The following is a 12,337-nucleotide window of genomic DNA, read 5'->3' as shown; positions in this document are numbered from 1 at the left end:
TTCAAAGTGACATCTTTGCTCTTAAACACTTTAAAGAGGTCTTTTGCACTAGATTTGCCCAATGTGAAACATCGTTTGATTTCTTGACTGCTGCTTCCATGGGCATTGATCATGGATCTAAGTAAAATGAAATCCTTCACAACTTCAATCTTTTCTCCATTTATCATGATGTTGCTTATTTGTCAAGTTGTGAAGGTTTTGTTGTCTTTATGTTGAGGTGCCCCCAACAAATCAGCCCTCTAAATTTTACATGAAGAGATGTAATTTCATAATTTCATCTTGATTACAAGAAACAGATGAGGAAAAAATGCAATTTGAAAATAAAATGGTTTACCTTGAAAGTGGTGCATTTCCCATCAGAGCTGGGGGAGGAAGGAGACTGGATGTAGATTGAAGCCAGATAGCACTTGGCAGACTTGCTATAGGGAAGATGAAACCCTAGATGGAGTGGGAGAATGCACTACTTTCAAAATAATTAAGGTGAACTTTAAGATCCTGTTAAGCTCTCTAATTCAGCAAATCTCAAGTCCACTAGAATTTCATACCAGGTATGGAGCTGAAAATTTTAAAGTGGCACTGTTTAAAATCGCCTTCTATGAAGATCTGTGCTGTCTAATATGGTACCCACTACCCACATGTGGCTATCAAGCACTTGAAATGTGGCTAATGTGACTGAGAAATTAAATTCTTAATTTTATTTAACTTAATAGCTAACGTGGTAATACCACATATTGGATAGAGCTCTAGAGGGACTACTCAGGCTTATCTTGAATGGTGGGGTCAGCACTGCCTCTTTAACGTCAACTTATTATTATTATTATTTGGGTGCAAGTTTACAGAGCAAATTCATTTTCATACAGCAGCTCACACACATTTTGTCTCATGACATTGACTGCATTTTCCCACAATCCACCAGCTCTCTTCCCACTTCCTCCCCATAGTTACCTCTTCCCTGTGGCCTTCCCACCCATTCACTCCTGCCGCCCAAGCTGTCTCCCTGTGCATACACAGCCCTTCTATTCTCCCATGATTGATCTCTCCAAGGAGTATATCTACCTAATATAAATGTTCAGCTCCTATGGCTATCTTTTGTTTGGCTGGAAGCCACAGGTGTGGGTTCAGTTCCAGCCCTGAAGGGCAGCTAGGGGCCATAGTCTCAATGGTTCCCCCAGGCTCTATCAGACCAGCAAACCTGGTCCCTTTTTTTTTTTTAAATTATGATTTTGAGGTTTTTTCCCCACACTGTTCTCCTACACTATCCAGGATCTCCTACATAGATCACCCTTCGAGTGGTTGACAGTGGTAGCCAGGCACCACCTCATTCTTCTGGTCTCATCATCATATAGGCTGAGGACTGCATGGTGTACCTGTCCCTTAGACTAATTGTTTCCATGTGTCTTTGGTTTTCTTCATTCTTCTTTGCCCTGAATGAGGAGAGACCCATCATTGCATCTAGATGGCTGATTGCAAGCTTTTAAGATCCCAGTCACTTTAACATCAACTTTTAGGAAAGCATCAAAATCCAAAGCATGAAAAGGCAAAAAGGCCCTGGCAGGAACAAGATAGAAGGTATCTGAAAGTGTATGCCCATGAGAGGTCAGGAGAGACCATCAAAAGGCACCCTCCATAGAAATCAGCATCAGCCCAGTGTTCCTGGTCACCTTAAGAATTAAACAGAAATGATTTCATGGATAGATAACCCAAGCAACTGTGAAAGTGCTAGTTACAAAAAAAAAATCCATCCCAAAATGGCTGGCTAAAGGCCAACGGCAGGATGTGGCACAATTTCCTGGCAACTTCTCTCTGTGCTATACATACCATGACAATGACAGTCTCCTTTCTTGCGTCTCTTCCTCCAGCCAACTCACAACTGTCCCTCCCATCTCTGTGCATATGCGTCATTACCCATTCTTTCACTAGCCAGTCTTACCTGTATCATAAGCCCAAGGAATTGCACAATCTGCCAAGTTAGTCAACCAGTTGTTTCAGTGAGAACACTGGATCGTGGGCTGCTGGTGGTGATGGAAAAAATTTGGCTGGATAATAGTGATGGTTACACAACATGATGAACAAAATCCATGACATTGAGTTGTCCATGTAGAATTTGTGGAATTGGCAAGTGTTTTGTTGTATATATTTTGGAATTGGCAAGTGTTTTGTTGTATATATTTTTACCACAAACAGAATGGAACACAGTCACTGGCCTGAATTGATAAGCCAGTCAGAGCCTCCCTCTCAATTTCTCTTCTGCCCAAGCATATGGCTTTTGATTGGGAAAGTGTCTGCTCACATGCAAGTTAAAAAAAAAAAAAAATGCTTCTTAAATATACAAAATAAAAAATTCACCAAAAAATCAGAAAAACTAATCTAGAGGAAAATTGTGATTGAAAATAGTAGGGGGCTTCTCCTCCATCTATTCAATGAGTATTTATTTATTGAGCCCTCTGTTGTTATTATTGTTGTTATGTGCCGTCGGTCGAGTAAAACTGCCCCATAGGGTTTCCAAGGGTGTACATCTTTCCAGAAGCAGACTGCCTCATCTTTCTCCCAAGGAGCGGCTGATGGATTTGAACCACTGCCCTTTTGGTTAGCGAGCCAATGCCTTCACCACTGCACCACCAGAGCTCCACTTCTCATAACTCTTAAACTAACTCACTGCCATTGAGTTGAATCCAACTCATAGTGTCCCCCTTTAGGTTTCCAAGGCAGTAAATCTTTATGGAAGTAGATTGCCCAGCCTTCGTTCCATGGACTGGCTGGCGGGTTTGAACTGCCAGCCTTCTGGTTAGCAGTCAAATGCCTTAGGCACTATACCACCAGAGCTCCTTCCACTTCTCACAGTACCCTATTATTGTTGTTGTTAGTTGCTATCAAGTGATTTTGGCTCATGGTGATGCCAGGCATGCAGACTAGAACTGCTCTGTATGGTTTTCAAGGCTGTGACATTTTGGGAGCAGATCACCAACCTTGTCTCCAGAGACACACCTGGATACGTTTGAACCACCAAACTTTCAGCTCCAAAACAAAAAAGTAAGTAACTGCCATCGAATAGATTCCAACTCATAGCAATCCCCATTGGGTTTCCAACGCTGCAAATCTTCCTTTATTGTATTTATTTATTTATATTGTGATTTGGGTGAAAATTTACAGAGCAAATTCACTTTCCATATAGCGGTTCACATACACTTTATATCATGACATTGACTACAATTTCCCACAATGCAACAGCTCCCCTCCCACTTCCTCCCTCTTCCCTGTGTCCTTCCCTCCATGCACTCCTGCCCCCTGAGCTGTCTCCCTGCGCATAAGCAGCCAAGGCTGCAAATCTTTACAGAAGCAGACTACCTGCCTCGGTTTTCTTCGGCAGAGCAGCTGGTGGGTTTGAACCATTGACCTTTTGGTTAGCAGCCAAATGCCTTAACCACTACACTACCTGAGTTCCTGCCAACCTTTCAGCTAGTAGTCAAGAAAGAGCTTAATCATTTGCACCACCCAGAGATTCCTAATTAGAACTCTGGAAGGTAAATATTATCATGCCCATTTTATAGATTCAGGAGTGGAGGCTCCAACTTGCTCAAGAACAGCTGGATCTGCATGCTTTTTTTTTTTTTTTTGCTTCTCCTCACTGACCACTTTGTGAAGTCTTTTTCTTCTATTTGTTCCTGGAAGGAGTCCAAGTCCATTATTTACTTAAAGGCAATTCCCTTACAACAGTAGATTAGAGGTGCCCAGGAAACCTAGGGGGAAAGGAGACCCACTAGCAGACATCTAAGGGGGGGAAGAAGAATTCCTGCTATTCAAAATCAAGAAGAAACTGGGTCCCTAAAGGGAACATCATAGTTAAGCAAACAGTATTTCAGGGAAAACTTACCGGCCACCACACCATACTTCGGCCTGCCAGGAAAAAGCCTCCAACAGTCCCACGATTAGTGGAAAACATAGCCTAAGGGGGAAAGGGTCAAAATTTTAATAGAAAACAAGAACAGAGTGTCCTTGCCAGCCAAAAGGACATACGTGCCCATACATTCACACTTTCTTCTACCCACCAGACTTTCTGGAACACCTCCACATTCCTCATTCCCCAGAGCTTCAATATGCTTAAGATGAAGGAGGCAGGATCCTGCATTTGATAGGTAAGGAGAAGGAGGCTCAGAAAGTCCTAGTTCTAGCTCTGCAGCTTGCACATCACCTTACCTTTCGGATCCTTCTGTGTTAAACAGGGGAAATGTAACTTTTTATCCCTTTCTTACAAGCATACTCTAGGTGCCTAATGAAATATCATACTTTTGAAAAGCAACCATATGGTATATGGATTACACCTCAATAGAGCTATTGCAAAAGAAAGAAAGAAAAATACTATCAAGAGTGTAAGGAGCTCTGGTAGCATAGTGGCTAAGGTACTCGACTGCTAACCAGAAGGCTGGCGGTTCAAACCCACTGGCCACTTCTCAGAAGGAAGGTTGGGCAAACTACTTCCATAGTGATACTGCCTTGGAAACCAAAGGAGGGGTCGCTGTGAGTCGGATCGAGTCCAACTCAACAGCACATAATACCAACAACATCAAGAGTGAAAGAAATCAAAATCAAACCCATTGCCATGGAGTCAATTCCAACTCATAGTGACCCCGCATTGGGTTTCAAAGTCTGTAAATCTTTAAAGAAGCAGACTGCATCATCTTTCTTTCACGGAGCAGCTAGTGGGTGTGAAACACTGACCTTTTAGTTAACAGCAAAATGCCTTAACCAGTATCCCACAAGCGCTCCTTAAGAATGCAAGAGTTACCTTAGGATGATCAATCATGGGAGAATAGAAGGGCAGTGTTTGCACAGGAAGATAGCTTAGGGGGCAGGAAAGCATAGGAAAGAAGGACACAGGGAAGAGGTAACTAAAGGGAGGAAGTGGGAAGAGAGCTGTTACGTTGTGGGGATTGCAGTCAATGTCATAAAACAAAATGTGTATGAACTGCTGTGTGGAAAATGAATTTGCTCTGTCAACTTCCATCCAAATCACAGTAAAACTTTAAAAATAAACTTAAAAAAAATAATAATGTAAGAGCTAACACTAAATATTACAAAAAAGATTGGACATTCAAACTCAGTTCCAATCTTTCCTCTCTGAGGATACAGGTAGGAACTTCTTAGAATCATGACTTCAACATATTGTAACAACTGAGATAAACAGAGAGGAAGGAAGGGATTCCTTCAGACCAGGGTGTCAGGAAAGGCTTCAGAGAGGGGCAGTATTTCAGCAAATCTTGAAGAATGGAGAAAAGAGAACAGCATAAGCAATGACCTATACGTGCAATGACACCTAGTGTGGGAGGGAGCAAATGGGGTGCCATTGGGTGAACTGGATGAGACATACAAATGTGGACAACGATGATATATGGGGTAGGGGTAGGCCCCAGGGCTTCAAATGCCAGGCTGAGAAGCATAGGCTTTACTCTGTAGGCAGTGGGGAGCCAGTGAAGGTTTATGAGGAGAAAAATGACATGAATTTTCAATAAATGACGACCAGCCCTTATCACACCGACCTTGGAATGTTGCCTCTTGAGCCTTGAGTCTATTCCTGGTCCTGCTCCGGCCCAGGGGCCCAGGCCTCTAGCACAAAATGGGGATAGTGTCTCTGCCCCGGCCCCCTTCCCCCTTCCTCTCTCTCTATGTTAATAGTCTTCCCTCAACTGAAGCTCAATAATCTCCCTAAAAATGTTAATTGTTGATAAAGACTTAGCCCTGTCAGAAGTGTTTGTATTCTCATAGGTGACCATGAGGTTAAGAGCATCTCTGGTCCAAAGGAATTAACCTCTGAGGGTGACACGTCAGGCACTCAGAAACTCGTCTTTCATTCAGTAAACATAGCTGCTAGAGATAGTACCTTGCTAGGTACTCAGACTACAAAGATGAGTTGGACTTAGTCCCAAGGGAGCAGGGCCACGCATGCATCCAAACAACATAGATTTGTTGAGCACCCACTGTGTACTAGGCAGTGCCAGGGAAAGCATAGCTCCAGACTTCCGGCAGGGTCCTCCCTCCCATAGGACACACTCTTAGACCTCCGCAGTGGGAATAGCAAGAGGACCAAAAGACCTAAAGAGCAGAGGAGGCAGCTACGAGTGAAACCAGAAGCTCCAAGGATCCAGCTCTGGCAATTGGGCAGGAAAAGGTCATTGTGAAGGTTGACAGCTTCTGGGCAGGGTAGGAGGGACAGAAAGAGTGGGTTTGGAGGCCAGACAGAAACATTCCCCAGCTGACTTCAGAAATTAAGAGCTCAAAGAAAGAACGTGAGACTGGAGAGTTGGAAGGGATTGAGGAAGGGTGAAAGGTGAGAAGTGTGTCTACATCAGACCGCTGTCTTCTGGAATGCCCGTCCCCTCATCTCTGTGAGGCCAGACCCCACCTACCCATCCTGAAGTCCCCTCACATGCCACTTTTCCCAGAAAGCCCTACCTGACATTATCCCACAAAAGCCTCCTCTTGTCTCATGGCACCCTTCCCCTCCACAAAAAAAAAAAAATCTCTCCCTCCTCTGAACAACTAGAGAATTTAGTCACAATTTCTCTCATGGCCTTTATGATTTTTTATTTTGTATTATCAAACTACAAATGTTTAATTCCCATAAAGCTTAATACGATCCCTTGTGCATGACACATATTGAATAGAATGTTGAATGAACAGGTTTCTCAGTTCCCTCAGCCTCCACTCCTCCTCTGCATCCCATCCTTAAAGCCCGTGTTGGAAATGAGCAGCACCTATCAGGAAGGCACTCAGTAAACAGTCAATTTATGAGTGGCATTTGGTAGGTACGCCCAGGAGTCCCTAATGGTGAAGACAGCACACTCTGCTGTCAACTGAGAGGTTGGAGGTTCAGCACCAGCCAGTTCCCTCAGACAGGTGTGGCCATCTAGTTCCAAAACTCAGCTATTGAAAACCGTATGTAACACACTTCTACTCTGACATGCACGAGGTCACCATGAGTTGAAATCAATCAACAGGCATGAATTGTAGCCCAGGTACCCTGCCTCCATCTTCCTCGCTGTCTGTCTCTACAAACAGAAAGGCACTGGACCCATGGGTAAGAGATGTGCAGAAGAAAACGTCAAGGCTCCAGAACTCCACTTTGTGGAGTTGTTGTTGTTGTTGTTGTTGTTGTTGTTGTTAGGTGCCATCGAGTCGTTTCCGGCTCATGGCGACCCCATGCACAGCAGAACGAGACAGAAAACCTTATGAATAGCAGAGAAACACTGTTTGTGGAGTTAAGTGGAATTAAATTTGCCTGTTCACCCAACAACTAGAAGAGAATGAACTCACGGGGCACACTTACTGACCTGCCAGGTGTTTTCTCCCTTCCTTCCTTCCCTCCTATCTCAATGGAATAAAAATAACACTGAGCAAAAGGAAAGAAATTCAGAACAGATAAGGAACAACTTTAGAAACTGAGGCTGTTGGGATTAGAAAGAGAAGACCTGGGTGTGGCCAGTTGCCTTCTAGTGCATAAAGTGGGCAGACACACTCAGTATGGTCTGTACCAGACATGACCACTTCAAGGTTTCAAACTGGTTCATTCTACTTTGACTTCCTACTGAGAATTTCCATTTCCACGCCAGATATCCATAAGAATCATCTGGGGACCTTGTTAAAATATAAATTCTGACTCAGTATCTGGGATAGAAACGCAAATTCTCAGCAGGGCATCAAACCAGAATGAACCGATTTGAAGCCCTGGATCAACGAAGTGGGAGACGCTCCAGGACATCAGTCTGGGCTTGGTACTAGGGAGAATTTCTCCCACAGTCACCAGAAGGAAGGAAATAATCAAGATTCGAGCAGAAATCAATGAAACAGAAAATAGAAGGGCTATAGAAAAAATCAACAAGACCAGAAGTTGGTTTTTTGAAAAGATGAATAAAATTGACAAACCACTGGCAAATTCAACAAAGGAAAAGAGGGAGAGAATACAAATAACACGAATAAGAAACGAAATGGGTGACATCACAACAGAGAATTTCTTCATTGTCAGAGCTGTGCAGAGATGGAAGCAGGGCCACTGGGAAGAGATTCTGCTGGAAATACTCAAGTGGAAGGCTGTTGACGATGGTCAAGATAGATTTGTTGAGATGGTCAAAGAAAGGACTCAAGTGTAGAATGGAGGAGGTTGAACTCAATAAATTTTAGGTCTTTGCTCCTGAAAATATGTGACCCGCTGCCATCAAGTAGATTCCTACTCATAGCATAGAACAGAGTAGAACTGTCCCATAATGTTTCCAAGGCTGTAAGTCTTTACGGAAGCAGACTGCCTCATCTTTCTCCCACAGAGTAGCTGGTGGGTTTGAACTATCAACCTTTTGGTTGGCAGATGAATGCTTTATCCACTGCACCATCAGAGCTCCCTAAAAATATGGAGGAAAGAATGAATTCAGTACTACAAGGACACTGTCTTGTCAATGCATATGGTGGTTAAGGACCACAGAAAGAGTATTTTCAGAAAGTGTAGCATATTTGGGAAGAGGAAAGGTGGGTTAATGGAAAAATTATTAGCTTTGGCTTAATATTGTTGTTCTTGTCAGTTGCAGTCAAGTCGATTCTGACTCATGGTGACCCAATGTTTGCAGAACAGAACTGCTCTATAGGGCTTTTGAGACTGTGACCTTTCAGAGGCACATCATCAGGACTGTCTTCTGAGGCACCTCAGAAGGTGGGTCTGAACCACCAACCTTTCAGCTGGTACTCAAGTTCTTCACCATTTGCACCAGCCAGGGACTATCATAAGACCTGGCTTCTAGTCCTAGCTCTGTAACTAATTCATTTAAGTGACTTCTGGTCAACCTTTCTGATCCTCCTCTGTAATATAATAATAAGGTTGGGCTCTCCTAGGGACCATTCCAACTCAGGCATTCAATGACACTGTTGTACAAATGACTGTAAAAATTTATAGAACATTTTTTCTACAAAGGATCAGGTAGTAAATACTATCGGTTTTATGTGATACATACAGACTCTGCCATGCATTCTTTTTTGTTTTGTTTGAGCTTTTACAATCTTTTAAAAGTATATTTAAAAAAATTCTTGGCTGTGGGCCATGCAAAAACATGCCAGATTTGGTCCATGAGGTGTAGTCTAATAATTCCTGCATTCAGGGTTGCAAGATAGCTTAATGAAATCTTCCAGCAATAGTAAAGTCAAATATCCCACTTAAAAGGATACACAATGACCAAAAGAAAACAAACTGAAGAGGTAGGGAAAGAATAAGGGAAATATACAGTCAAGAAGTACAAGCCCAAATATGATTGAAGGAAGCAGGATTGAAAGAGGATAAAACCAAACAAAATAATATTGAAAGAGATGGGGATGGTGACAGATGAGACATTGGCTGCAGGTGTCTTATCTATGTTGAAGGAACACAATGGGCCTGGACCATTCTGCTTGCACAGCCCAGAGGCAACGTAGGGGCCAGGACACCCATCCCTAACCTCGCTTCTCTTGACGCTTCAACAGCAAAAAGAGGATGTCAACTGGAAGAAATCCAGAATATTGAATGATCAGGGTCCAGAGGCACTGAGGGAAGATTAAACATGGACAAATACCAACAGGCTCATTAAGTAGCATTTAACAGGGCAAATGATACCAATATCACAGATATTTGAAAAGTGTAAACACAGTAATCAGGAGGGCTGGCAGGGCTGAGATAAGATCAGTTGAGGGAACTGAGATGAATGGTGATCATCTTGGAAACAAGCTGGAAAACAACTAGCAAATGATGGTTTTGACTCTTGGGTCCAGAACTTATAAATTGGGAGGAGGATGGGGAGGAGGGTCGGCAAGGTAGCAAAGCACAAAATTAAAAGTCAAGAGATCTGAGTGCCAGGGACAATTCCATCTATGGGGACCTTCAGCAAACCACTATCTTGGACTTGGATTTCCTCTTCTATACAATGAGGATTACTCTTCCTGGTCTTCCTGATTCGTGTGTTTTTGTGAAGATGTACTATCCCATTGTTGCCCATCTTATTTATTTATTTACTCATTTTATTGAAAAGGACAAAAATAATTCAGGGCCTAACTCAGAGCTCTGGTAGCGTAGTGCCTAAGGCACTTGACTGCTAACCAGAAGGCTGGTGGTTCAAACCTACCAGCCACTCATCAGAAGGAAGGTTGGGCAATCTACTTCCGTAGTGATACTGCCCCAGAAACCCAAGGAAGGGTCGCTGTGAGTCGGGTCCGACTCGACGGCACATAACAACAACAACAACAACTCATAGCTAGAGGTTCAATGAAATCATATGCTATCCAGGAAGGAGATTATAACAGCTTTCAGATTCATCTCTGCAGGTCACCACTACAACTTGGGGGAGTCATAAGAATAGAGAAGACTTTATTCATTTTACACTTGAGTAAACTGAGGGTGGAAGAGGTTATCTCAAGTGACGTGATTCAAACCATGTGAAAGCCAGTACTATAACCTGGGTATTCAGGCTCCTAGCCGGATGTGTTCCACTGGGTCTGGGAAGCAGAATATGAAATCAACCACTCTGACTCCACATGACATTACGGGAGGCCTTCAGTCATAGCTACTCTCTCTATTCTTTTTCAAAAAATAATAATAACATAAACACATACACATATCCAAAAAAATAAAATGAACACTTCCTTTCACCCCTGAAAAAACTCCATGGTCATGGAACGGACAATGCCCACCCTGCCTCCTCTAAGTCAAGAGTTGAACACAGCCACCTGCTGGTACCACAGTCTCCCTCCACTCAGTCCTTCCATCTGTCACCCTCCAGGACAACCTTTGAAAGTGGCTGCAATATTTTTGCACACTTTGAAATCACCTCCTTTTCTAGTGACTGGGTGTGCCAGAATCTGTCATAGTGAAATCTCTCAGTTCCAGGCACTGAGAACAAGTTTCTCTGGTTTGGTGTGTCCCCAGAGTCCCAAAGGGGAGTCACAGCACTTCCCTCTTCCAGAGCCAGGCCAGCCTCCTGCCTTCCTCCTCCTGGCCTTGCTGCCAGGACTCCAACTGCTCCAGCCCCTGCAACCCAGGGCACCAGGTCTGTGAGCCAGTCTTCCCAGGAGGTGCCTTTGGCAGATTTCCACCAGCTGTCCAGGCACCTGCAGCTGGTGGCCAGTCTGAGAGCTTGTGTCCCTCTATTTTGACACTGTTTCTTTTCCCTCTGGCTAGACAATCACCTCTGTGTGGGCTCACCTCCCAAGCCCCAGACCCTCCCTGCAGCAGCAAGCTGCAGGTCCTGGCCCCTCACACCCTCTGTCAATGGAGTCCCATTCCCACGCTGACCCATACACACCCTCCACATCCTCTTCCGGCCTTCCTGGCTGACTCCTCTTAGCACCTCTCTCCCTTCTCATCCTGACTTGGTCCCCTTCACCTCACACTGTGCCCTATGAACTTTCCTCAAGAGCTTCCAAGGCTCCAGTCGTTCGGACTCTGCTCCGCAGACCTCACAATTAAACCCACAGCCCCCACTCCCCGTTGGAGTGTTTCTATGCGCTTTCTATGCGCCCCGGGTCCCTCCCGTTGCCCTGGCTCCTCAGCCGGCCTTCTCAGGCCCTTACCTACCCAGAGTCCAACAGCCATCACCACCACGAAATAGATGACGATGACCGAGATGTCTGCCGCATTGCGGATGCGCTCATGGGACGCCAGGGGCTCCGGGGAGGCGGTGACCGCGGGACTCGAAGTGCTGAGGTCCATGGCTGCAATGTATCCCGCCCGCCCCGGTCGGTCGGGCGCAGCCTTCTTATACGGCCTCTGGGTTAATGATCAGCCCCGGAGGAGGGGACCTTCGACGCCTGGACAGCGACACGGCAGTGCGGGGTCCCTGCGCTGCGCTGCGCTATGCGTTCTGTCGGGGAGTGGGGCGCCAGGACGCGCGGTGCCTCAGAGGCCGGAGCTGCTGGCGGGGCCACAACGTGGGCAGGTAAGGGCTGTCACCGAGCAGGGAGGGGCCGGCCGGGGGGGGGGGTGCCCGGCTAGCACAATGGCCTGCTTTGCTCTCCGCAGCCACCGGCCGGACTGCCTCTGGGCCCGCCAGGAGGCCGCACCCCGGGCAGACCTAGAGCCGCTCCCTCAGGGACCAGGTGGCCTGGAGGCGGGGGTTTAGAAGCTACAACTCACCCGCCTACTCTTGGACCAGTCCCACACCGGGCTTCTCCTTGGTGAAATGGGTGGGAGAGACCACGGGATGGTAAAGTCAGCAAGGTCTCCATCTCCCTGGATAACCTTCTGGGAAGGAAAGGCAGTTCCCAGATACTGTTGGGAAGTTCAGCACAATTGCAATCTGTTCGTCACAGAGATGACCACCTCTCACCTTCCTGACTC

At 45.3% G+C, this 12,337-nt stretch overlaps 1 protein-coding gene across 1 annotated transcript in view; it reads right to left on the bottom strand.

Moving 5' to 3' along the window:
- The window catches only part of LOC103208281 (sodium/glucose cotransporter 1), an 88,781-nt gene extending 77,071 nt beyond the window's left edge, over positions 1-11,710 (bottom strand). The window contains 2 exon segments of the mRNA XM_007953967.1: positions 3,872-3,943; positions 11,576-11,710. Of these exon segments, the coding sequence (XP_007952158.1) occupies positions 3,872-3,943; positions 11,576-11,710 (207 nt within the window).
- Positions 11,711-12,337: the final 627 nt, after the last annotated feature.

The sequence above is a fragment of the Orycteropus afer genome, unplaced genomic scaffold (assembly GCF_000298275.1).
Source record: "Orycteropus afer afer isolate SDZICR_OR568_19922 unplaced genomic scaffold, OryAfe1.0 scaffold00420, whole genome shotgun sequence".
NCBI classification, from domain to species: domain Eukaryota; kingdom Metazoa; phylum Chordata; class Mammalia; order Tubulidentata; family Orycteropodidae; genus Orycteropus; species Orycteropus afer.
The sequence above is the reverse complement of the archived record's forward strand: the minus strand, read 5'-3'. Positions and strand labels throughout refer to the sequence as shown.